This window comes from Rousettus aegyptiacus, unplaced genomic scaffold, assembly GCF_014176215.1.
Source record: "Rousettus aegyptiacus isolate mRouAeg1 unplaced genomic scaffold, mRouAeg1.p scaffold_m13_p_15, whole genome shotgun sequence".
Taxonomy (NCBI): Eukaryota; Metazoa; Chordata; class Mammalia; order Chiroptera; family Pteropodidae; genus Rousettus; species Rousettus aegyptiacus.
The window spans coordinates 48,166,587-48,194,258 of record NW_023416290.1 but is presented as its reverse complement, the minus strand read 5'-3'; the positions used below and the strand labels follow the sequence as shown (position 1 = coordinate 48,194,258).

Here is a 27,672-nt window from a genome sequence, read left to right as displayed (position 1 = left end):
AGAGAATAGGATGAGAGTTAAGGGGTATGAAGTTTCTTTTTGAGGTGATGAAAGTGTTCTAAGATGGTGGTGATCATTGTACATATCTGTGAATATACTAAAAACCATTAAATCGTACACTTTAAATGGGCCAGTTGTATAGTATGTGAATTATATCTCATTAAAACTTAAAAATCACTACTTTCATTAATTCAATAAATATTTTTTGAGCATCTTCTACATCTCAGGAGATGCAGAAATGAAAAGCCATGGCCATTGCCCTTAAATTGCTTCCTAGCCAGTGGTGAAGCAAACATTAAAAAACCTATGTGTACGGCAGATAAAAGCTCAGAGTAAGAAGTACATCTAGAATGCAAGGGAAGCAAGGAATTAAATCCTTAAGTCCGTGAGAGCAGAACTTTCAAGCTGCCGGTTAAGAAGTAGGAGTTGGCTCTGAGAGACAGTGAGAGGTGATACGGGATGATGAGCAGCAAAAGCACAGTATCAGGAGAGGTCAGGACAGGCAGTGCAGTGATGAGTAGTGGCGAGATGGGGCATCACTTGTAAAATTCTTCATCTTTCAGCAGGAAATGAAATGGGGCATCTCTTGCAGAGTTGACCTTTTTAGTTGCAGAGTTAATCTTTTTAGTAAACCCAGTTTTCTTCCCTCCCTTCTTTGGGAAAAAGGCCCTCCCCCTCAAATCCTGATAATTGCCTGACTCAGATCCTCTGGTTATTAATAAGGGTCATCAGCCCATTGTTAAGCAGAAATGGTGTTAAGCCAGGCAAGGCCCTTAGAATCTGAGGGGGGAGGGGACTTTAAGCCAAAGGTCTCTCTTTTTACTCTTTAAGAAATGTATTAACCAAGCCTGTTTCCCTTTACTCACTTAATAGACAAATCAATAATAGAAATTGATAGATGTATGAATTAAATAATGAGTTTGTATCTTCTTTTCCTTGTCTAGGGACTTAGGTGGCACTTTAGCAGGAAACCCAAGACCCCACCCTGAATGAGGCACAAAGGGAAAGAGCTCCATGAAACCCCTGGAGGTAGGAACTATGGCTGTTCTCAGCAGGAAGCAGATACAGAAGAGCCCTCCCATCCCTCAACATCCATACTAATAAGAAGGGGGTTCACGGCTCTTAGAAAAGAAATAGGCAGGAAAGTTAGTTAGGGGGTTTGGGGTCTGCCTGCAAAGACACTGAGCTCACCCTATCTTAGAAGGGGTCCGCCCTAATTCTCCCACAATTAAGCAAGCCAGAAGGCATTTTTTAACTCACCAAAGAAACCAATAGGCAGAGAATTAGGTACCAGTTTAAGCCAGTCACTCGCACCTGCGCAATGAAGACCCCAAAACCTTCAACTCACCTGAGTCTCATACCATCAATATAATATAATGCATATGCCAGGAAGTTCATTAATATCATTATAACAGACTGAATTCTGGGAAAAAAAACATGCAGAAAGCAAAATGATGAATCACTGAGTCTGGTCAATCGTAGTTATCAATCAAAGAAGTCCACTCTAAGTAGCAAAAAGGGATAAAAACCCCGAAAGCTTTGTTACCAGGACTTTTGAGCCATGCTTCTCTTGCTCAGGCCCGTTTCCACGTCTGGAAGTGTACTTCCCCTTCTAATAAAGCTTTTCTTTTCTACTCTATTTCGATGTCTTGCTCAATTCTTTGTTCGAAACATCGAGAACCTAGACGACGTGCCGGGAGAGGGCCCCACTCTCTGGTAACAAGGGCAGAATGGGGCAGGGGTGGAGGTGTGAGGGTCCACAAAGGAGATAAACTTGGCAACAGGCAGCCATTAGGTCAGAAAGGCTCCAGATCCTATAGGTGATAGAGTGCACAAATTCTGAGCTCAGGAGTGTCAGCAAAGATAAGCAATGGCAGCCTGACGGTCAGTTCCTTTTGCTTTTTTATGGATATTGTACTTTCAGCTCAACAATTAATTATCAGCAGCTATTGAAGACACTACCTTGTGATGGTCACTGGAAATACAAAGAGTTAAGTCAAGGTCTCTACTCTGGTCTTCCAAAGTTCTTGAAAGCTAGAAACTTGTCTTACACACTTTGATTTCGCCCACCTGCTGGAAACCAGTAGGGAGTCATCAGCGCCAATCCTAGACTAGGGGAAATGGCATCAAGAACACTCTGCAAACTGGAGCCACTGGGGTTCATGTAGGTACTAACAACCCATAACAACCCCACGGCAGTCTCAGCATGGACTAGAGGGAAAGGAGTGGTTTGCAGAACTGAAATTGTCAGCAGTGAAAAGCTCTCCCTCCCTGACCCAGGCCCAGGCTCCTGCTATAAATACGCTAACTGGCTAGAGGAATTCCGCTTGAGGCTTGAATATTTTGCAAAAACAGCCCTTTGTCAGAGGAGTTGTACCTGAAGAAGTAGGGAAATGTGCATACAACAATGACTGTTTATCAAATATTTACAGGAACAAAGAGATTTGGGGATTTCACACTCTTCCTTGGATCCCACTTCTTACCCCGCCCCACCTACTTCCCTTGACAAAAGACACTTGAACTTGAGCCACTCTTAAGATGGATTGGAGAGACTATTGGTCAGCACCGTATTGATCAATGATAAACTTTTCCTTACTCCAAACTCCAATCTATTGAATATTGGCCTTTTCGAAGCATCAAGCACACGCACATTAAGACAGTTAAAAATGTGATGGAATCTCTCTGCCCTGGTGCAGGAAGGAAATGCAAGGTGAAAACAGTACCGCAGAGCCACTGAGGAGGAATCTGAGGGTCAGCCGGTTGCTTACCTTCCCCTCTGTTCTTGCCCATTAGCACAAAGGGTCCCCGAGAAGTAGTGGCGATGGGAAGCCATCCTGGGTTGAAACTTCAAACTACGATTTTCAAGCTGTGGTTGGGCCTCTGTGGCCCTGAGTTTCTTCTTGTATGTGATGAGGATAATAATGCTTACCTCGACGGAGTCGTAAAAATTAAAGCTAATCTGTACAAAACAGCAAACATATCACCTGACACAAAGCAGCAGTGAACAAATGATAAACACAGCTACACACACACACACACACACACACACACACACACACACACACCCCTGAGAGATGACCCTTGTCAACTCTTGTCAATCATTGTCATGGGGGACAACAGTCCCTACTAGCCAGAAGAACCAATTCCAAGACTCTGGGGAGAGGAGGTGGCATTCGAGTGACAGCTGAAGCAAAAAAGGCCAACAAAGTTTAGTTACTTAAAAGGATATTTTACATTCTAGGGAACATAAACACTGATGCAAAAGTTAATTTTACTTAGAATACATGGTAGAATACAGAGGACAATTTTTTTAAAAACACTCTTTAGGTGGTGGTTCCATAAGTGTGTTCAGTATGTGGAAATTTGAGCTACACGCTTGTGGTATTATGCTTCAATAAATTTAACTTTATGGTTAAAGTTTAATTACAAATTTAGCTTTAATAAAGTTAAAAACGCTATCTGGATTGTCTTTATTTCTGGTCTGACTCTTTTACTAGGAGCGCTGAAATTCACAAACTTTTTTTTGTCAGTTTGGTGCTTTTTTTCATTTGGTGGAACAATGCCTTTGCTTACATTCCCCAGCTCTGTGTGAAGAAACTATAATTACGTAGGGATGTTTTTCATTTAGCAAACAAAGCAAGAAAGAAAAACAACATAGCAACTATACCTCTTGGGGAATCATCTCTGCATTTAAAGACAAAGCCACCTATCGTGGGAGACTCTACGCAAAGCCTGGAATAACTGAAGAGGACGCTCCCCTCAAGAAAATTCCCAGTGGCATCTTCCAGTACTATTGTTCCTACAAGATCCACTTCTACTTTACTTCAATAGAAGGTCCTGCCTCTTCTCCTACTCAGTATGTGTTATTTTTCCCCCTTCATTGCAAAATGTTTGACATAGCCTCACCCAGCCCTATCCCCCTTGAACCCGCTCACTCTAGAATGTCAGCACTTAAAAACAAACAAGAGCTCTTTGTTCTAGAAAAGATTCAGTGTTTATTAATCTCTTCCAGATGGAATAAAATGACACTTGATTGTAAGATAGTCATCGGATGCAAAGAATGCTAGAGATGGGATTCAGTTTCTATAAGTCACTCAAGGAATTTAAATTTTTAATTTTTAATGCCAATTGTGGGAAAATGAAGAGCTTGCACTATGAGTAACTTTTGGCCAGCATCGCCCTTTAGCGATTGGAGTTTTAAAGTATGTCATTTAGCCCCCTTCAAATTCACTTTCCTTTCCTATAAATTGATGATAAAAATCTCTCTCTCATAGAAGTATAAAAATTAAATGAAATAATGTGTGAAATAATACTATGATGGTCCCTAGAGCACAGAAGTGCTCAGTAAATGATGGCTATAATTATTATTCTTATCCTTTCACTGTTCATGATCAAACCTATAATGAGTAAATGCAATCAGAGTAACCTTATCTATGACTGGTTTTACTCATATTTGAATATTCCGCAGGTTAGAAAAGACCCTCATTCTAAAACAATAAAATAAATATTGCCCTTGACACCTTTCCTAACATTTATCAATTCATCTCTTCGAACAACATTGATTGGGTACATGTGATGTGCTGGGCATTGAGGCTCCAAAGTTGTGTGCGGTCTCCAGGTCCATGACCTCAAAGCTTCTAGTCAAGCTAGAGAGACTGAAACCTCTTGGAGAGATGGCTGCTATGTTTGGGGCCTAGAACCCAGAGGGCTGCAGGAGCAGCAAGGGAGCCAAAATAATTCATCATAATGACAATCCAACTATACTCCATGTTGGTATGACAACTCTTTTCATTCCCCAGGTGGATCTCACAGGCTCTATCAATCATGGTTCCCGCAGGAAACTACAAGACTGTGCAAATGAAAGGTAGTTTGTAAAAAAAGAACTACTAAAGCTATGAGCAGGGTTAAGAGAAACTAAAAGGGATGGTGAAGCTCCAAGACGAGCAGACCGCAGTGATCATTAACGACTCTAGGCTTAGAGAGGAGGGCAGTTTCCAGAGCCTAAACTAGATACATGTAAGAGAAGGGCTGCCCGACAGGAGCTGCGGCCTTCACTAGCGAGGAGGGAGCAGAGAAACAAACTCTCTGGCCTCACTCTCCTCCCCCCCACCTACTTCCTGCTCGTGCTTCCCACTGACCTAGCCAATAAAGAGAACCAACAAAATTAGGTTACCTGCGGTCAGCTGTTTTCAACATGCATGTACATTCTCTTACGTACTTTAAACTACGCTTATAATTTATAAGGCAGTGTTTAGAGAAAATATTTAAAAATAACTAAGGCATAAAACTTTTGTTGATATTTAAAATGATAAAACTGTCAAAAACAAACAAACAAACAAACAAAAACAGGCCCCAAATGGAGTCACTTGTGCTAAGCCCCACCAAGACCAAATACCTAGTCTGACTGCAGCTTTGACCTCTTTGAAAAGTGAAAATTTAAATTAATCAGTCTGTAATTTTTTTTTTTTTTTTTTTTTTTTTGGTCAGTAGTAGTGAGGTAATTGGCCTGCTAAGCTCCCTGCCTTCTCTTAAAGGAAGCTGACCTTGCCCGAAATAATCCTGTCTTTTAACTCCCTTGTCCCATCCTCCTTCTGCCTAAAAAATCCTTCCATTTAGTATCAACTACTTTGGGAGCACCTCCCTATTTACTAGATGGAATGCTGCTTGATTCATGGTTATTCAATAAAACCAGTTAGGTCTTTATATTTACTCGGTTGAATTTTCGTTCTTTACCAAAACAAGGAGCTTGTTTTACATAGCGTCTCCAGTCCGAGACTCCTGATAGGCAAATTATTGAGCATTTTAATAACCCAAAATACGCAATTTTGCATGGCCTGCTACAAAGAAACTTTTTTTAAAAAAGAAAAGAAATGACAGAAAGAAAGAAGGAAAGAGAAGATTAGGAGTATCTAACAAGGCTTAAGTTCTAGATCAAAAATTTCCCATCACTCTACACAGAGCTTCACATATAATAAAACCACTTAAATTTTTGTTCCAAAAATTGTTGTAAAACACCCTATGAGAAGAGATGATGGTCCTTTAAAAATAGCATATTTTTTTTAAACAACTAATCTCCTTTCTCAAATAAAATCCTTTAGAAAAATCCCCTTTTTTTAAATTTCATGTTTATAACAAAATTTACTTATGAAAGTTAAACAGTGGACCTTTAAGATAGTTTTAACACAACAAATGTAGAAATAAGAGGAGTGAGGAGGAAAATTATTGCTCCCCCAGTGATCGGTTACAAAATACAATTAATTTGTGCCTTTGTTACAGTTGTTACAGGATAATTTTCCATGGGTCTTGTACATCTCTTTCTATCTTTTAAGCAGAACCACTGATGTTTTATGTTCTAGACTGTCTCTTTAAGAAAGTTTGCATAATGAACAGACTTGGAAGATAAAGACAGAGTCTCTCTAGAGCAAAAGAGCAGATTTGCTCGCTGTCCAGTGTAACACAGATAATGTCTCCTTCTGGGTAAGGCAGCAGGTTTGCTGGAAGACTATTACAAAAGATTCAGGTTCCTCAAGCTTGGGATTCCTCTTTTGTAACCAAGCCAGGCAGGTATCATCTGGCCCTCACCGTACTCTTCTGTGGGAACTAAGGCTTGAGGAACTGGTTCCAGGAAATGAAGATACTCTAGCTACTCCTACTGCTGAAGCTAATAAACTGTTCTTTGTCCCTAAGCCAGGGGTCTCATGTCTTCTGCCAGCATCCATGAAATGGTGACAGGCAAACTTAGTTCCCTTGCAAGCAGGGTAAAATCTTAAGACTCTTAGCAGTTCTCGACATTAGTTATACTGTATCAAAGTCAACTCTTGTGACCCAGATATAAGTGATTGATAAAGGTAACAACTTTTAACCTACTTATATTGCAATCTTAAGACATTCTTCAAATAAATCGAGGAGGTAGAAAGTGTTTATTCCAAGATACCATGAAGCCACTGATAAATGAGCAGCACAAGTAAGCTGTGCAACTGTTATATATAACATATTAGAAAGTATTCTTATTAAATTCTGCAAAATGATTAAATTATTTTTTGAACACAAAATCTGAATCAATTTGCAGAACTCAGGATCTCAGTTTGAAAAGCAAATCTATACCGGAGACGGAACAAGATGGAGTCAAAAGTTTGGAGACTTTTACTCCAGCTTCATGATTTAAGGTGACATCAGTCATTACACCCCTCACTCTAGCTCCTGTCCCCCATGTCTGCAGTGGGACTCATTGTGCCTACTGGTTTACCCCTCACAGAGTTGTACAAAGGATCAAACATGTTGATGTCTAAGATGCTTTGTAAACGCTGAAGAGGCAAGACGAGGTAAACCTCTGGCGGTTGCTGCTTGTCATTAAAGGCAAACTCTCTGTAGCTCTTTCATGGCACAAGCTCAGCAGCTCATCATAATCACAGCCTGCAGAGTCCTTTGTTCATTCAGCAAATATTTATTGTGCCAGGCACTGGGAGGGAACAGGAAAACGATCCCAGGGGCACATGGTAGAGAAACCTGTGATAAGATAAAACACACAAAAGGGTTTTTCCCCTTTGAATACAGTTTCTCCCTTATATTTCCCTTCAGTCCTATGGACAAGAGAGTATAAAGGAAGCAGTGGGAACTCAACCGAGATCAAATGGCATACAGGCATCTAAACCAATTTTGCAATCGGAGCTACGCTCCTAAGCAGAATAAATAGGCTGCCAGTGGCTGGAGACAGAAACTCCTACTGTTGAGAAAGCCAAAGGCCCTGTAGATGAAAAACTAAGCTAATGTCTTTATGAACCAGACCTAGAAGGGATTTAACTCCATATTAAGACAGAGGTTAAATTAGAATGGAGAAGTCTCTTCTATGTCTGAAGATGAAGTCAATGTTAGTATAAAATGTACTATTAGTTTCAACTATTAGTTTTAGTAAGGAAAGTCCAAATTGTACTTCAAACTCATATTCTCTCTTATAGCTAATTCTATTTAGCAGTATATAGAACACTGGGTAGTCCCGAGTTCAACTTTTTTCTTTAAAAAGATCTATGTTGCTAAGTGCCGAAATAATCAAATTTTGCGGTTTGGTACATGAACCCTAAATACCTTCTACCACGTGAAGGCAGTGTATGTACATTCAGTGTTATTCACGTTACGGGTACTTTTCCTGCTCATGAAGGTTTTATTTGAAAACCGAAAATTGTACTGTTGGGAGAATGTGAGTTATGTTCACGTGCTATTTGTCCGAGGTATTTGCGCCCGTGCAAAATTAAGTGGAAAACTCTTAGGCCCCTCCTGGAAGAATGTCATGCCTTGTTCTCTGCATCTTCAGTCCATAGTGAAGGTTTGAGGAAAGCTTGCTGGCGGAGGTGTATCGTGGCCTGAATGCGCTGGGATGAATTCCTCGAAATGACACAGGCTGATCCAGAACACACATCCTCTCTTCCACGCTCCCTGTACGTTGGCACAGGGGAGGAGCAGCAGGACACCCCTTCTTCCGAGACGGGCCTTGTCCTGTGCGCTTACACATATTAGTTCATTTAAATCCCCACGAGAAGTCTGTGAGATCAATACAATCAGCAACTCCATTTACGTGATGGGCAAATGCAGGCACAGAGAGGTAAAGCCACATGTCCCGAGGACCAGAGCCAGAATCGACACCCATGTGGCCTGGCTCTCAGGCTCTTCACCACTATGCTAGGCTAAATTTTAAAATAACAATAAGAATTTATGTATATTATTCATGTGTATTATTACTCACAGTTCTTTTTTTATGTATATTATTTATGTATATTATTGTGTATATTTATGTATACTATTATTTACAGTTCTAATAGTAGACCTGCTTTTCTTGGGCTCTCACTTCATGCCAAGCACTATACTTGGCACTGTACACACTGTATGTTATTTATAATCTTCCCAGGAGTCTTTCCAAGTGGGTTCCAGTTTTATCTCCACTTCAGACCACAAATCAGAGAGGTTCAACACACTGCTCAAGGTCACAGAGCTAGAAGGTTATAAGGCTGTGACTCGAGGCCAGGGCTGGGTGACCAACGCCCACATCCGCTGTCACCCACTATACGGGAAGATCCTGTCACCAGCTCCCCTGAAACTTTCCTCACATTGGGGTAACTTGAAAGGGACAGCTTCAGCCCCTTAACTAGCATTTGTTCGAGTACCTCCGAGTTAAAGTAACCAGAATAATGAAGGCATGAAGAGGGAGCGGACACCGAATTTGAGACCCAGATTTGTCCTAGATAAAAGCAGACTGAGAAACCCCACTACAGGTTAGAAAGCCAGGGTGCTCCCAAAGCAGCGTGGTTCAGCAAAAGCCCAGCCAGAGACCACCGAGCTTCACGAAGTCCTTCTGACAACGCAGAACAAGCGAGCAAAAGGAGAGCAAGAAGGACGTTCTGGCAACACAGCCAGCCCTGCGGGCTGGGGCGAGGCTGTGTGGAGAGCGGAGGCCTGCGCACCTGCCAGCCCAAGTTTGGGCATCTCCACTGTCCCTCTCGAGCTAGAGCACCCCCGCCCAGAAATGACAACTGCTTTGGGGCCCACATGCCCCTTCTTCTAGGGCCATACGTAAAGCTCCATCTCTTTTATGTCATTACTTCCTAAACTATTATTATTATTGTTATTGTTGTTATCTACTAGTCTAGTATTACTCTTATAAAGGAAGTTCAGATAAAATATCGATTGGAAGCACTTTGAGGAACCTAATTTACAAATAAAAGGCATCGTTATTTTTATCATATTTACAGAACACCACACAGATTTACCGTGAAGAGAAATCATGTCACTCTCCTTTGCCAATGTGTACTTTAAAATTCTGGAATATTTTCATCAAAGTTTTCCAGACAATTCCATACCCAGATGTTTACAAACTCCATGTTACGTTTTAAAATAAAAGACATTTTGAAGTTAACACTGATCTCATTCATTTAAGCTCCATTAAAAGAAACAGAAAAGATTTATTAATAGCCTAGTAGTAGCGACAAGTTTAGGCTCTGGGCTTTTGACTTCAAATCCAGCTGTTTTTCACTAGTTGAGGTGACCTAGGATAAGAGATTTAACCTCTCTCTCTGCCACATTTTTCTCATCCATTAAATGGGGACAATAATTGCATCTAACTAGGGGATATAATGATGATTAAATTAAATGGATTAGTCAGGATGCCTAATATACAGCAATCAACGACAAATGTTATTAGTTGTTATTTTCTTAAAAAGAAAACAACAAAAGAGACATATTTTGCAAGACCTGTTACAAATGTTCCCCTTATCCTAAACAAGAGTCCTGGCTAAAATAATGTGAGGGGAAAAATTTCAATTCTAAAATAAATAAAGTACTTGAAAATATGAGCTATGAACAAGTCAACTACGCATTTCTTAATGTTATTTTTTTTTCAAGTACCCAAAACTTGCAAAATAATAGTACGTGTTGAAATTCATGGAAAAGATGGCCAAGGAAACAAGGGAAGTGCATAAAAAATAGCCGCATGTAATGTATGAAAATAATTACACTAAACAAAATTGGTCAAATAGGTAAACTGAACCACCAAAGTCAGTCCAACAGTTTGTTCCACGGACGTTCCAGCAAGCGAAAGTAGACGCCAAGATTGGCAAGGTGACAGCCGGTTCATGCGAGGTTGAGTACTTATTAAATTTCTTTTCCTAGTGCTAATTTCACAAGCAGTTCGAGGAAATAAATTTACTTAGAAATAGAGACACTGAACACTAAAATTCCGGAAAGCCAACCGCGCACAGAAAAAGCACAGCAATACGGGCCAACTCGTCCGGGGATAAAGAGTTTATTCCTACTTTTCAGTACACATTTACCATCTACACTTGCCCCGGCACATGTGAAACCATAAGAAATGCAACGAAGGGTAAAGCGGTCCCCACCTTTAAGTTTCATAATCTAATGCGGTAAACGAAGACGGAATTTTAATACGGCTCTTTGACGGGTAAACACACATTGCGGCACCTACTCAGTTTTATGGGGCTTTGGAAGGGTTCCCAGAGAGGGTCCTACTGAAGCCAGGAAGAGTCAGAGTGAACTAGAGAAAGGAGCGAGGGCGGCATGAAGAGGAAACAGCATATGCAAAAAGGACCTCAGAATGCCACTTCTCTGCTCCCTACGCTCCCACGGCTTCCATTATCCTTAAAATGAGATCCTCAGTTTGCATCATGGCCTGAAGGGTCCCCTATGATCTGGCCCCAACTCATCTTCTACTATTCTCCCCTTACTCTCTGTCCTCTGGACACTCTGGCCTCCTTACAGTCATAAAACACACCAAGCACATTCCTGCCTCCAAGCCTTTATCCTTGCTGCATCCTCTGACTGGGATGTTCTTCCACCAGCTATCTGCAAGGCTCACTTTATTCAAATGTCACTTTATAGGACATCTGCCTTGCCCGCCCCCCGCCCCATCTAAAATTCCTCACCACTTCCAGTAACTCTATTTTTCTTTCTAGCACTGAAAACCACCTGGATTCTATCACGTTCTTCTGGTACGTTATCTATTTAATGCCTAACTCTTTCATTAGAATACAAGCTCCGTGGGGCAGAGGCTTTGTCTGTCTTTGGTTCAGGTTATGTTTCCAGCGCCTATAACTGTCCTTGGTATGTGGTAAGGGCACAGTAGATTTTTTATACATGAATTAATGAATGGCCAGAAGGTGGAGAGGAGCTTTGGATGGTCCAGAGACATACGGTTCAGCGAGAATTGTGCATAGAATAAGGGGAGAAGCAACAGAAGGGGGGAGGAGGGGCTGGAGTAAGTCTGTTTTATTGACGGTATGACAGCTCTGTTTAACTTCTCTCATTTTTGTCTTGCCATCGTACCCATCCCACCAGCAAGAACAGTTCCCTATCAGACACATTCAGTTATTGCTAATCCCAGTTCCCAGTGTGGTGACCCAGGTCCCAAGAGATAAGCCACGGCTAGAGAAGAACGCTACAGAAGCCCCTGGCTTCCTTCCACGGAAATGACGTGTATGTTCTTGACGACACAGAATCTTACAGTTTGAAGGGACCATCACAGTAATCTAAATATCTAACACCTGCTAGAATTTTCCAAAGGGAACTAAGAAAGTAAAAGAAAACAGCAACAGAACATGTACACAGTCAAATAGACAAATGGAAGTGTTGATGGATCTCTTCCATTCAAATTTATGTGACTCAGGGAGGTGAGGCTTTTTCTATACTTCAATATAGAAAATAAGTGATAGGAGATGTATATATCAGGCATTAAGCTCTGGACAACACCAGCTCCAGAAACAGAGATGAACTGAACTGGGAAAGAGGTAGAACATAGGAGAGACAGAATCAAGGGTGGTCATCGGTATCACATTAATATCTGAAATGGTTTTCATCGGTGGGGTCTGACTACACCAGAGTTACTGAACCAAATATGTAAGTACCTGACACGGTTTATTCTCTTAATTCCCATAACAGCACTAAACAACTAGGAAGGAGGTAGGTGCTTTCACCACTCCCATGTCATAAAAGAGGACTCTGAGGTTTACAAAGGTAAGATGACATGGCTAGAACTCAACCCCCGTCTGGCTCTTAAGCATCATGCTATTTGATCTGATCACTTGGGCCCCTCTCCCTCATGCACCAACTCCTCCATCGTAGAGTAGGCTCATTTGGGTGATAAACACACATGTTTAACTCCCTGCAGCTTTGAAAGGCAGCCAGAGTTAAGAGGGGTGCCATTGCTCCTGCACTCCTTTCTCTAACGGTTGCTCTGGAAAAAAAAAAAAAAAAAAAAAAAAAAAAAAAAAAACGAACAAGCAAATAAACAATTAAAAAGGCAGGATGAGAAAGGGACCACAGAAATAGGTCAGCTCAGAGAGACTGCTGGAGAGATTCAAGATCCACCAACCAAATACTGCCGGGCTCCAGCATAATTCATCTCTTCCAAAGAGCCGAGCAGTGTAAGACCATCCTGCTCCCTGAAGTTCTCTCACTACTCATCTCTTAACTTGAATGTGAACTTTCCTTATAATTGACACTGCGTCCCTAGCCATTTACGAGACTAAACCTCCAAGTTATACAACAGTATCGAAAAGAGAAAATCGGCAACTGTATCATTTGATGACAAACATCATGCTCCGACCTTTTATTTTTACTTCTGGGGTTTTTGTTAAATCGACTTAAATATAGAAAATATTCGAACTATTTAAATAAACTCTTTATTAAGAACCTTATGACATCGACTTAATTTCTGGCAGAGAGAAAGGCAAACGAGTGATAAAGTTTTCTCATTAGTAAAGGAACAGTTATGTAACCATCCCACATGGAAGAGCCAGGCTGAAGTCAAAATGATAAAAGACCAAAATAGCCCTGCTGCTCTCCACAAGTGAAGATTCCAGTGGGGGATTTCGCATGCAACATACTTTTCATATAGCCTCTGTCCTCTCATGAAGGCCTTCACTTCATTGTCCAATGGGAAGGTGCCATCATCCTTTCTAAAGCGGTAGAAGAGTTTGACATCTTTGAATTCCTTATGCTCATCACATACTGAAACACAATATACAGAGAGAGGCAAATAAGAAAAAAAAAATCTTATTTAATTAATCGAACAAACTAAGATGCTAATTAAGATGTGTCTTACTACCTAATTTCTCGAGCACCCTACACTATATGATTTAATGCATGTTCAGTATTTAGCACTATACCTCGAACAGAATAAGTGCTCATATTATTAGCTACCATCATCATCATCATTATCATCTATAAAATGGTCACAAAACTCAATGAATCATTCATTCTACACACTCTTCTTGAGCATGACATTGGGGCAGGCATCAGGCCTCTAAGAATGTAAAATCCAGCAAGATGAAGAGAAATGTCAACATGTAATTAAACTATAGGGTGATGAGGCTATGAAAGAGGTGAGGAGACGCAGCAGTGGGAACCAAAGGAGGACTACCCTGCACCCCAGTAACTTAGCTTTGGGGAATGGATGCTTCTCTGGGGCGGAAACGGGTGAAAAATGATGAGAAAGTAACAGTATGTGAAAGGGCTTGGCCAGGGCTCGGGATTTCAAGGAGACGTGTTCCTGAATGTTCAGTGAGTCTCTGAGAGTAACAGCAAAAACTTGGAAACAACCTAAATGTCCCCCGGAGGAGAATGGATAAATGTATGATGGCAGAATTATATATACATGGCATACGTAGCAGTGAAAATGAGCAAAAGGGAGATACGCTATCATCATAGATGACTCTCCCAGTCATCTGCAAAAGGATAAAACGCACATCTCTATAATGACTTAAAACAATATGGTTTGCTTCTAAGAGACGCATATATGCAAAGGAAAAAGTGTAAAGAAGTCCATGGAGATAAACCCAAATGCTTCTTGGATGGCGGAAAGGAATGGAACCGAAGACAGATACACGAAGGAGTCAAAGTAAAACATTTTCTTTCGTAAATGGGGACGTTCGTATCTGGCACGGTTATGTTAATATTTGCAATGGTTTTCACTGGTGGGGTCCGACAACATTTCCTCTCAAGTTACCTTGACCGTCGCCATGACTCACCGTGATGAATAATGCCCCGGTCTGCTAACTTTTGCATGAGTTTAATCGCAGTCTCTCTGTCAGAAGCCTCTTTGTGCTCGATCAGCCAGTCGATCAGCTCTTTGGCGACAAAGCAGTTTGGGTAGGTTTTGAGATGATGCCGTCTGTCTTTAATAACCTTTTCTTCATGCAGCCTGAGCCTGGGAAGAAGTTTTGACAATCATTTTAGGAATGTTGATGACAACACAAATTACCAAACCAATCCCAGAGATCAGTGACAAAACGGAAGCTCTAATTGCACCAGGGCACCATTCAAATATCTCGATGTCAGTGGGTGATTTCCATACTGTCGGAACCCGGAGGCCTCAGAAAGTGATTTTACCCTCAGGTAAATCGGAGGGAAAATCAACCGCAGACAACCCAGAGCTCTCCTGCCATTAGGCAGAGTGAGAAAAGCTGCCCTGCCCCGACCCAGCCTCTCTCCCTCCTCGTTACTGCTCCACCAAGAGGGCTTATGGCTTCAACCAACCAACCAACCAACTAAAGCTCCAGAACCCTGCTGAAACCAGGTCTATCCTCTTCACCACAGATTGCCCAATGTTCACCATTTCCGTATTCATTCATTCATATGACAAATATAAATGAGCGTCTATTACCTGTCCATGAGGCACTTTCAGGCATTAGAGACATGCATCGGAAAACACACAAAAATCCTTGTCTTTGCAGGCCTCGTATTCTATACAGGCAACAGTTAATCTTTTTGTGAGGCTAACTAGGTTTTGCATGCTAATTTGAGCACTTTAGATAGTTATACACTTAATGTTCATAACAGCATCATCAGAAATTATTATTGCTAGCTCTGTTTGTTTGTTAGTTTGTTTGTTTTTACAGAAGAGAGAACTGAGGCCTCAGAGATATTAAGTGACTTCCGTAAGACCACACAACTAAAAAGTGGTGAAAGTGAGATTCGAACCTTAATGATCTCACTTCAGAGTCCAGCTTTCCAATGGCCATGGCCACGTCATGCTGCTTCTAGCTCGGGAGAGATAAACCAGAAATCCAGGAGAGATGGATTAAAGCTGTTGGCCAAATACAGTTTATTTACAGGCTGATGGATTAGTGTGGAGAATCGTGATAAGTGATTGACACAGAGCTTTCCCTTGTTCCTTTCAGAACCCAGTGACTTTTCCTCGAAAGTCTTAAATAAACCTGCCTTAAAAAAGAAAAGTGATATTCCATTTGTCTTTCCTTCTTTGATCAGTTTCACATTTACTCTGTAATCCTCAAGTGATGGGTTTGAATTGGCTGAACCGTGAGATCAGTGTTCATCTTCAGTCATGTGGCTCCTACGCTCCTTACGTTAATCCTCAATGTTGTTGAGAAGAAACTGGAGTGTCCCATGAGTAAAGCACACAGTGACTGTGTGACTGGGGCAAGTGACTTCGTGTCTTTTTCTCTGTAAGACGGAGGCCATTAGGCCTCCCCCATCCTTGGCAATGTTGAGATTTGGAGACACAATGTCTGTTAAGCGACTGCAACCCAGCACGGACACTTAATAGGTCTCAACCTCCTTTCTCCCGCCTCCTAGGGAAGGAACTGGATCATACTCTCACCTGATCTTTTGAACAGAGTTCAGTGAATGGAATTTAATGGGTTTTGACATCCCAAGGTTGAGATTATGAGCTGGCAGTATACTGGGCTGAAGATCTGAGGTTAAGCTGCTCTTCCTTATGAGACACTGTTATAGGCTGAACTGTGCTCCCCTAAAATGCATATACTCAGGCCTTAACCCCTGGTACCTCATAATGTAACTGTATTAGAAGATAGGGCCTCTTAAAATGTAAATAAATTAAAACGAGGTCACTGGAGTAGGCCCTAATCCAATATGACTACTGTGTTTATCAGCAGAGGACACAGACATGCACAGAGGAAAGATCACGTGAACACACAGTTGGAGAAGGCGGCCATTTACAATCCAAGGAGAGCGGTCTCGGAAAAGCCCAACCCTGCCAACACCTTGATCTCAGATTCCTAGGCTCCGGAACTGTGAGAAAGTCAATTTCTGCTGTTGAAAGCATTCAGTCTGTGAAACTTCATTATGCAGCCTGAGCCGACCATGACCGCCTACAGCTGAAGACTGGGGGCTCCTGAGCAGTCTGGGGATGAAGGGCTCAGCTGAGGAAGGGAGAGGGAAGAGAAATGAGAGAGTCCTAACAGCTGTTAACTGCACAGGAAGAAAAAGAACTATTTTAGTGGTGATCCTATATGCACCCAGTATCTAACTAAGCATTTTCACATGGATGACTTAATTAATTGCTATGGCCTGAGTGTTTGCAACCCCCCAAAATTCTCATGTTGAAATACTAAACCCCAAATGTCTAAGCTCTATGCTATACACCTGAAACTAATATAATACTGAATGTCAACTGTAATTAAAAAATAAAAATAAATTGTTAATACATAAAAAAGAAATACTAAACTCCAAAATGTCAGTTATGAAAACAGGAACACAGGAGTAGGAATAGGAAGACTTGGCTCTCGTCTGCACACTGCGAGTAATCCCAGACGATCAAACTTCTGAGCATCAGAGTCCCACTGATAGCATGGATAACGGTATCCACTTTGATCACCTCGTCACATTGTCACAAAGCTCATTAATAAGGATAAAGAAAGCATTTGAATCCTGAGTATGGTGCTAGGCACAGTTTTTACTACTTTATTGGTATTAATCCTCATGCCAACTCCCCAAGGCAGGTCATGTTAAAACCACAAACGATACCAATGAAAAGCTGTAATTATTAATAAAAAAATAAATGAGTCCTAATTAAAAAAAAAAGCACATTCACACAGGCATGCTAAAGTCATCGCACTAATCCTTCTAATAAATTCAGTGGCAATGACACTGAGTAATTTGTTTAACGTGCTCGAAGTGGCAGAATGTGAAACATTAATTCTCAGATGTGATGTCTGTCAGGAATTCAAGAATAATAAAGACCAATTTATTTAGAAATCAAAATATGGAATCAGCTACCATATAATTTGGTGGAGGAGGAATATGTTATGAGCCAAAGAGGAAGGAGTTGCGAACATTCAGGCCAGAGCAATTAATTTAAGTTGCTAACTTAAAAAAAAAAAAATTATTAGGTAATATTTATCTTTAAATACTACAGAATAGAAGCTTTCAGTTTCTATCCTTTCATGAACCCTGAGCTGGATGTTCATTCTTGCCCGATTCCCACCGACTCCTACCCTGCCTGGTGGGGAGAAGCGTTATATACTGTCCCCTCAATCCCACCAGGGCCTGGTACATTTCCATGTTTAGAAAACTGAGCAGAAATATGCTGGAGGGGAAAGAACTTCGGATCCAGGAGGCAGCCTTGAACTTGATATTTTTAGACATGTTACAAGGGGTTGAAGACATTCGATGACTGTGCTACCATCTTTTTTCTTTTAGTCAGAAACACAGAATTCTAAAAATAAGCATTGAAAATTGCATATTCAAAAAAAAAAAAAAACGTATCCCAAAGTGGTAAGGATTTTTACACTGAAAATACATAATTAAGTGTTTTGCCTGGCACCATGGGCACTTAATAAATATTTGGTGAATAAATGTACAAGTGAACTAATAGAAACGACACTATTTTTTTCAAAAGCATAGGGAGGCTTCTCACTAACTTAGTAGGAATTCCCACCACACAACTTAGTAATCAACTATTATCATGGAATTTATGTCGGTCTTTTTTTTTTTTTTAAATTAGACTTTCACTTTTAGGGTATTCAATTTGTAGAACTTTAATCCCTGGATGTGTGTGTCTAAAAAGCATTTCTTTTACTTGAATTAAACTTGCCCCTTTAATACATTTATGTGCATGAAGATCTCTACGAAGGAGACAGAGTAAGCAATATTTCAACATCTTGAAAAATGGAAATTTTGCATAGCTGAACCTCTCATGGAATAGCGTTCTCTAGGAAGACTCCACAAAATGCTGAGCTAGGGGCTAAAAGTCACACTTTTCAACATAGCATTTTGTCTGGACAGGTCAGTCACATCATGTGCCATGCCCAACATCCCCCTCGATTTAAAACTGCCTCCCACCACCTGCCCACTCCAAGCAGGGTTTGAAAACCCTCTGCCTGTTTTCTTTGCATGGGTCGCACCTAGCTGGAGAGCTTTGACCTATGGTGGCCCCTGCTGACCCCCAATGGCAGTTCAACCAGAAGACCAGAGGGGCCCAAGATTCTCCCCATCGCAAGGGACAGTAATTAGCTAAGCCAAGCAGAATGGCTCCCTCCAATGTTATACTAGACCTGAAGTTTTCAGACTCCAGTGGTGCCACAGAACACTTTCTTGAAGTAGAACTTACCCAGATGTCAATGCGTAAAAGCAGAACTATTTGGGGTGCTTTGGTTAAAAGGGGTATGGCTGCTGAGTCCAGAGTATTTCCTGGTTTCTCCATTCAGTTATCCAACGTACACCCTCCAAATCCTCTTAACTATCTACATGGAATTCTTAGAAAAAGGGTTTAAAATGCCTAGACTAGAAGACATGGGGAATCTGGGCAACCAGGGGTGAGAGGGGACAGGGCAGGCCAGCACAGCAAGCTGAGAGAGAGGGACGAAGAGCCCCGGAATCTGGAAATGCGAGATGACAAGAGACAACTCGAAGCGCCTTGGTTCTTCAGAGTTTTCCAGTCCTTCCTCTCCTGTGCACACCCTAATGACAACCAGAACAGCACGGATCCCTGCAGGTGGCTGTATTCCAAAAGAGGAATCCAACAGAGCCGCACCTCTCCTGGTTCTGAGGAGGTGTCTCCTGGGATAGAATTCTCTCCGACCCAGGACCTCCTCCCAAGCTTCCGCGCCTCTCTCATACCTCCCAAGCATGCCCACTGTGCCGTGTGAACACATCGGGCTCTTCTCCATCCCCTGAACATGCCATCGTCTCTGCTCCAGGCAGATCCCTCGGCTTAGAATGCTCCCCACTCCTGCCTCCAATGATTCGAAGAAGTCTACTTGCTCTTCACCCTGCAAGGCAACTCTTTCTAGCCTCCCTCAGCCAGAAAGCAACCTTCTCCCCTTTGTTCTCCCATAATATTTTAGCGACATCAATAAAGCATTTATCACACTATATTACAATTAAATGACGTCAGGGATGCTACTTATTTTTGCCATTCTAGTGCTTGGCACATCATGATGGGGGCGGGGGGGGGGTTGGTGTAGATCCTCATTGATGCTAAAATATCAATTGGTGCACACTATGCCCTCAGTATCTATCAATCCACATCAGTCAAATCGATCCACATTGCACCACTGGTGAGAACAAACATCTCTCTTTTAGCTGCCTTTTCAATCCCACTGGCTAAGGAATTTCAATACAAAAACCATCCTCCCCATCATTCATCTCAGACAGCTGGTTCGCAGGCTTTAGATTCAAGGTGATTCTGTAATGTTCTATTCCTGTCCGGCTAACCAGCTGCTGAAATTGCATCACACAATTTCCTCTTCCAGCCTGAGGAGAACAAACACCCCTGAGCGCGGGGTGTTAATAATCCCTACGAAATCACCACCCATCTGATAAGAAACGGAGAAACTGTTTTTTGAAAAAATAGCTCGCAAAGAACTGCAGCAGGTTGTGGAAGTCAGGGAACAAAAGGGGAGACAGAAACTACAGATTCTCATTTAAAAACAGCGTCATAAATCTCAGCCAAAGTAAACAGTTTAATTAAAAAACACAGCAAGCCAAACAGTGGGGCTGACAGTGGGAGCCTTGTGATTTGGACTGTAGCCCTGATGTAGATGTGCTTTAAACCAAAGCTATTGTCCTTTCCAGGTGTTCCACAGCAGCCAATGCCTGTCCCTGGGGAATCAGAGAACTCAGAGAAAATCACTCTTAATCACCTATCTTTGAAAGGCCCAGAGTCTAAAAGGGTAAGAAAAAAGACTGGAAATAAGTGAAATCTAACACACTGCATTTCCTTTGAATGTTGGATTTGTTTTATGATTAAAATTTATTTCAAATGATCAAAATAATACGTGTTCATGATAGATAAAAACAACTCATGTATAACATGAAGTTGGGTAACAGGTGATGGATAAACTGATAATCTTTGAAGCTAGGAGGCAGACGCATGGGAGTTTGCCACACTATAATATTTACTTTGTGATGTGTTTGAAATGTTCTTCAACCTCACTTTCCAAAAGAACCCAATATTAATAATTCTTGCCAAAATGTATTATGTACACATATGTAGATGGCTACATATGTATAATTTTATGTGAAATAGGACTCTAATACACATTTTATGTAGTTTTGCTTCAAGCGGATGCTTGAATTCTCCCAGCCCTATCAGAACAACAAATACAGTGGAAGGAAGGAAAGAGACCACATGTGATTCTAGAGAGCCGAAAGGAACTGGTCTCAGATCCTTCTATCACTCCTCCTCCTCCTCCTCCTCCTCCTCCTCCTCCTCCCCCTCCTCCTCCCTCCTCCCCCTCCCCCTCCCCTCCCTCTCTCTCCTCCCCCTCTCTCTCTCTCTCTCTCTCTCTCTCTCTCTCTCTCTCTCTCTCTCTCTCTCTCTCTCTCTCCAGAAAGCTGCAGTAAACATCTCTACAGTGGTAATGCCAAATGTTACACCAGCAAGACTCCTTCTCAGGAGGGCTGTAAACAATGGCTCTGTGAATCAGAAGTCAGTTCTATACAAAACTCTTCCAGGCTTCACATCAAGTCAGTACAAAGCAAAGTCCAATAAATACCATGTGTCTTGTCATCACAATAAACTGAGATGGTAAACATACCCAGGGAGGAAGTATATTTGATTGAGTCCTATATACCATGTACTATATTTAAAATCCTGAGGGAATATTAGTATAAATAATAACAGTAATATCTAACACCTGAATGGAGACATACACTACCAGAGCTAAGCCTAACAATATCCCTGTGAATCAGAAAGGCACTGTCATACTGGTTTGACAAGGAAGGGAGCCCAAAAAAATTAAAGTCACATGATCAAAAAAATTAAAGTCACATTTTAATTTTAATAGAGTCAGGACTTGAACCAAGATCTTCTGATTTCTATGTTTAGAGGGCTTTCCATACCATCAAACTTTACATGGCAGAAGTTCTTGTCTTATAAAATAATTATAAAATAATGCTCACACAGCTAAAAAGAAGAAAACATTCTAGTTATGCTAAAGTGCCAAGGTAGGGCGAAAATTTATGCAATTTATATATCACACAGATACTGCTACCAAAGTAGATACAGATAGGGTTCACAGAAGTACCTACAAAAGAAGTCATCACTCTGTTTCCATGTTTGCATTGAGCCAACATTGTATAATTAAGATGACATTCCTAGGGGGCAGGAAATGGACCTGGTGAATTATACCATCCAGGAGAGTCAGCATCAGTTTATGCATGATGCACAACAAACACTTTTTAACTATGTGTGCATAAAAGTTCATGAGGCCCTTTTAAATCCTTCATCTCTAACAACTATGTATGGTGCTAGATGAGTACTAGATGCAGTGGGCTGATCACTTCGTATGGTATATAAATGTCTAATCGCTACGTTGTACATCTGAAACTAAGATGATGGTATATGTCAACTGTAATTTAAAAATTCTAAATTTTAAAGTAAATAAATAATAAGTGAATAAATAACTAAATCTTTCATCTCATCTTTGAGATAAGAGGTAAACACAGGGTCAAGATGGAAAGCTTCCTAGGTCAGCCTTCCTTATCTCATTAGACCTGAACTTTTTACTGCGTCTTTCTTCGACGTGGGCTTTTTCCTAAGAGGTCTCTTGTTCTAAAAGAACAAAGAGCAATGCGTCAACATCTCCAGCTCTGATCTCTTCCTCTAATGAGTCAGAAGAACAGTACTCCTCCTGCTTGCAAAGTGACTTTCCAAGAAGCTCCAAGATTTTTTTTTTTTCAAACAAGTCATTATTTGTTTACATGCCATGCCCAGGAGTTATCAGGCCTCTAATTGCCATTTTACAGGTGCAGAAACAAGCCCAGAATGGTTCTTGGAACTCGTTGAGGACACTGAGTGACTCATGGGACCAGTACTGGTAAGGGTCCTTGCTGTGTTGGTACAAGGACTGGGTAGCGCTCTTCCGGCTTGGCGACTGCTTCCGGTCCCGGTCCATTGTAATGATGGATGCTGAGTCCTGACTCCTTCCTCCCCCAAAATACAGGGGTTTGCTCTTCACTTAAACAGTAGTTTTCAACTTGGGGCATACATTATGTTTCTCCCTTTACCCCTTTCCTCTGATATCTGGAACAGGATCAACAAATGGTGCTGTTCAGGTGGCCACGAGTGGTGGATAAGAAAGTACAGCTTTCAAGTAAGAATAGGGGTCCGGTTGCATTAGTTAGTAGGTTAACTTCCTGCCCAAATCATTCACTATTCATTATTCACTCATAGCAGAGCTGTGGAGCCAGACCCAAGTTCCAGCCATTCATTATTCACTCTGTAACTTTGGACAAAGCATTCAACTTCTCAGTGTCTCAACTTTCTCATCTATAAAATAGGAATAATAATGTATGTCTTACTTATGTTGTGAGGATTAAATGACTATGTAAAGTGCTTAGCACATAATAAACTCTCAATGTCAACTCTTACTCCTGTTATTATTATCAAATTATATGTTTCATTGTCAGCTTTTGCCAGAAATACCATCAAGAAGCCACTAAACATGCATTTCAGTTACTTTTTAGAGTACATACAGCCCTCAGCTGCTGACCATCGTTTTCCAGTATGGATGCAGGATTTTGAACTAAATTTGTTTAATGTCTCTGGGTGTGATCAAGGAACAATCCATGTGGGCTGACAATTGCTGTGAGGATTGCTAGAACCAAACAGGTAACTGAAATCAGTGAATCATCGAATTGTTTTAACGGAAAAGAACCTTCAAGCTATTTTATGCAAGCTCTCCCTGACATCACTGTTTTACGGACTTGGAGAACTTGGAGATGTTGAGTGACTTGACATGTTCTCCCAGGTGGAACTTCACCCTTGGCCTCCTGACTCTGACCAGACTATCTGCTCCACTCCACTGTGGGACGGTCTAGATACAGAGGCTGCTGCAAATCTAGCACCTTATAGAGGAGTGGTCCACTGATGAGAGCGCTGGCTCAGAATCTGTCTGTGACAGCCTTGCAAGTCGTCTCTGGTTAACACCCAGACCGTACTCAAGTCTTGAGAAAGACACTGCATTTCAATGGAACATTTAGCGTTGGAAACTGAACATTTCTTCCCTGAGAAGAAATGGTCTCAGAGCCAATTTTTAGACAAAGTAAAAATATATTGAAAGATTAAGTATAAAAGATCATTGAAATAATAGCTAAAATATTGTTCACTATATCCCCAGTGGAATATGAAAAATACATGCCAGGCGACCTGCAGCCTGAGGCAGAGATTCAAGTTAGAGAAGGAGAGAGCGGTGATGCTCAAAGACAACCCGCAGTAAGACCACCTGGAAGGCTTGTTAAACCACAGACGGCCGGGCTCCGTCACCTCTTTGCAAGCCATTGGATTGGAGTGAAACGGAACCAACACGAGCTTGTGGAGTAAGAAGGAGAAAAAGGAGGAGGCAGGGAGGAGAGCTGATGGAGCAGACCTTAGTGGGTCAGGGCGTGGTCAAGGTGACACATACTCTCCAGGAGCAAGATCCAGGAAGGAGAGCACCCTCCCTGGGAATCAGGAACCCGTGAGTCAAAGGCTCCCATCTTGCAAAAACTCTACAAGGCTGACGAATGAACTAACTCCCCAGCCAGACTTACACTGTAACTTTCAGAGCCCCTCCTTCTTTAAAAGGATCTCTCTACCTGCTCACTGATGAGCACCCTCCTAGAGCAGGATTACAGCCTTCTGTCCAATAAGAAGTCATAAAAGTCTTCTTTTTTTAAAGACAGGTTGTGCCTGGAGAACGGGTGACAAGTGCACTTGTATTAAATGTATCAGTTAAGCAGCAACTATTAAGGATGGTATTAAATCTGTTCCTGTGGTGATTAGGAGGAGGAAGTTGAAAGTAGGAAGGTACATGATTCCAAGGGAAGAAAAGAGCTGGTCTCACTCGTGGGAAAGGATGCCCCAAGCGGAAGCAGGGCTCAGAATGCGGACTTCACCACGTCCCAGCGTGGGTGGATCGAAAGCAGCCAGGTACCCTGTGGTCTCTGGGAGGAATCAGGCCACCTAAACTGTAGTCGTGTGCAGTTTCTGTCTATGTACCTTGGCCCAGAGGAGGGCTCTCGGCCAATTAAGACCTGAGTTTCCTAAACTGGAAAATGAGGAAGCTGACTAGATTTATCTCTCAAATCTCTTTCAACTCTAACTTCTCTATTTTTATGGACACCCTGAAGAGCCTCCAGGGTAAACCCTCCCTCACAGATCAAAACAGGACAGGCTGTTTGGAGCACATTTTGTACTGAAAGATCTGCCACAAACCACAAAGCCAGGGAGCACAAAACAGCAAATTTTATTTCCTTTGGGCTTCCAAACAAGGATGCTTGTATCAAAGAGAATCTTGTGCCAAGCAAGCATGCTGCACAAACACCATCTAGGGTTACAATCGTCTATTTTCAGCTCACAGGACAGATGCCGAAGCCACCAAAATGCCAGAGCTTTGGGTGTGCAGGCCTATAACATGAGGATAGACAAAGTATCTCTGGGTTTAAAAATATTTCAAGAGCCCTCAAAAGTGTTGTCAGGGACACCTGCAGCTATAGTGAAGACTGCTTCCAGCTGAGGGGCTTATAAAAGATGCCTCAACTAATAAACATTTATTGAGCCCCAACTGCATACCAGGCATAACTTAAAACAACTGCTCATGGTGAACTAATTTCTGATGTTCAGGGACCATGTGACAGAAGCGGGTATTGTTTCTTCAAAAGGAAAATGTATTCATTCTATGCATACAAGACTCACACATACACCAGTCAAAGTCTCCATAATATATTAAACCTGAATCTACCCATCATTATTTTTCTCTTCTATTGCGTTTTAGCCAAGTGCATCACCATTTCTGCCTCTGTCCCAAAATGTATGCTATTTTTTCCAAGCATATGCTCCCTGTTTTTTTCCTGCCTATTCATTAAAGTCTAGCTTAACCCAACCTTCATCCACTGTGACTTCTCTCATCCAACCAGATACGATCTAGTTTTCCTGACTCCTCTATGATATATTGTCTGTAACACCCATGTTTACCCATATATTCTTCGGTACTACTTTACTCTTATTTGCATTAATTCTCTCTCTTCAACTATCTCAGTAAAGAATTATCTCTTTCCTCTTTCGTATTTCCCAGAGTGTCTGGGACAGAGCTCATGGTAAGCGATACTCGGTATAAAGGTCCGGGTTTTCACTTTTGTTTTCAGCTGGACAGAAAACTCAAGCACAGTACAGAACGCAGAACTTGAGTTTCTAGTCTTGAACCCTTTGGTGGCTGCATGCACACTATCCAGGCTGCACACACTCAGCAGCACTTGCAAGTGTTGCTGTCTTTGCCTTTCTATTAAAATGGAGTATCGGGACTGCCCATGTGTATGTTTGGTTCCTCTGGATAAGAAGTGTCAAACAATTCTTTCTTCAGGAAGAGCCCACGCTATTCTTCACAGAATGTGCATTCAGCAGGTGTCTGAGTTTCAGCTCAAGTTCCGTCTGCTGTCAGGATCCAGGCAGGTGGCAGGTGGATGGGGCCACCGACTGCTTTGCAAAGGAGCCAGACCACTGGAAGAAAAGTTTGGAGAAGGCCACAGTACCTGGCAGCATCAAGGATAAGGAGCCAAATCTAAAAGTGCTGTGTTCATTCAAGTTCTGTGTAGCTATGGGCCAAAGGGAGCTCTGCTGTGGGGGAAAGGCGACAAAGCTACAGGGAGCACCCTAAGGACAGGCACGACCATCCCTGGCATTCGCTGCCAGAGCCTAGAACCACCCCCCAACTCGACATCCACAAAACACGGAAGACACACACCAGTAATCACCTCAGTGCTTCCATCTTTCCCTACTCCCTCCTTCCTTACTCTCCTTCCACCCCAAAACACACTTTCTCTCTCGTCATCATCGCCATTCCCTCCTAAACTAGTTCCTCTTCCCAAACATCTGATGTCTGGGAATGACCCTCCCAATATTCCAGCCACCCAGGCAACATTCTCAGCCACCATGAACTAAGAACTCCGTAAGGACAGAAATTAGGGCTTAGTTCTTTTTTTGAATCCCCAACACTCCGCCTAGTGCTGATAGCAGCTCAGGAAATGTTTCTTGTACTCAAATTCCTTGAAGCTGTCATCCAGTTCTATTGTTGACACCTTGGAAACTTCCCTTGATCTCCTTCATTCCGTGACCACTCTTCCAGGTCAGAGTCTCCTCATTTAGTCCCTGGATCTCCACTCTTCAAATCCATACCTGCTGCCCAACTCACCTCTCCTACGTAAGGCATACAACCATGCTGATATGCAACAGGCTCTGAGTCTTCTGAGCAGTAAGAAAAGCTGTGCGTGAGCATCCCTCATTCTGCCTCTCCTCCCCCTTATCAACCCTGTGGACCCTCGTTCCCAACTCTAGGCTCCTGCTTCAGTTCAAGCAGGCGCACATGCGATGTCTAACCCATCTCTGTGCCTTTGCCAATGGCAGTCCCACTGCCAGGAATTCCGTCCTTCTTCCCCTAACGCCTATAAAACCTATTTGTCTTTCCTCATGTCCCACCTCACCATGAAGCCACCTCCTTCTTTTCTAGGTCACGAGGATTTCTCCTTTCTAAAACTGTTGCTTCAATTATCCAGAGTTCTTTGCAATATTTTGTTTGGTTGTCTTCCATTTCTCTACCAGAAGTCATCTTCCTGAGGGCAGGAACCATGCTGTTTACCTCTTAATATCTTGTTGAATACAAACAAAAGCTAGCCCTATAGGCTCTCTACAAATATTTTCAGGCCGAGTAACAAAAGATAAAATACTATGAGCAGGCATATGTATAAGAAAATTATTCTGAGAGGAAAAGATGAAAAAAAAAAATACATTCAGGTTTCCTTGAGAATCGCTTAAGAAATCTGTGCTCTATCTATACCTATGAGTATATTATCTTAACTAATCTGTAATAAAACTTTAATCAAGCTTAAGAAAAGCTCACATACACTGCCTTAAATCTTGTTCAAAGCCATCTA

The 27,672-nt window shown here is 41.8% G+C and overlaps 1 protein-coding gene across 4 annotated transcripts in view; it reads right to left on the bottom strand.

Annotated features, from left to right (window-relative positions):
• Nucleotides 1-27,672, bottom strand: part of DEPTOR (DEP domain containing MTOR interacting protein) — a 125,643-nt gene that overhangs the window by 75,988 nt on the left and 21,983 nt on the right. For all 4 annotated transcript variants that reach the window (XM_016156635.2, XM_016156628.2, XM_016156609.2 and 1 more), the window contains exons 2-3: nucleotides 14,529-14,707; nucleotides 13,386-13,509 (exon numbers count right to left, since the gene is read on the bottom strand). In XM_016156635.2, the coding sequence (XP_016012121.1) occupies nucleotides 13,386-13,509; nucleotides 14,529-14,707 (303 nt within the window). The remainder of the gene's footprint in view (nucleotides 1-13,385; nucleotides 13,510-14,528; nucleotides 14,708-27,672) is intronic.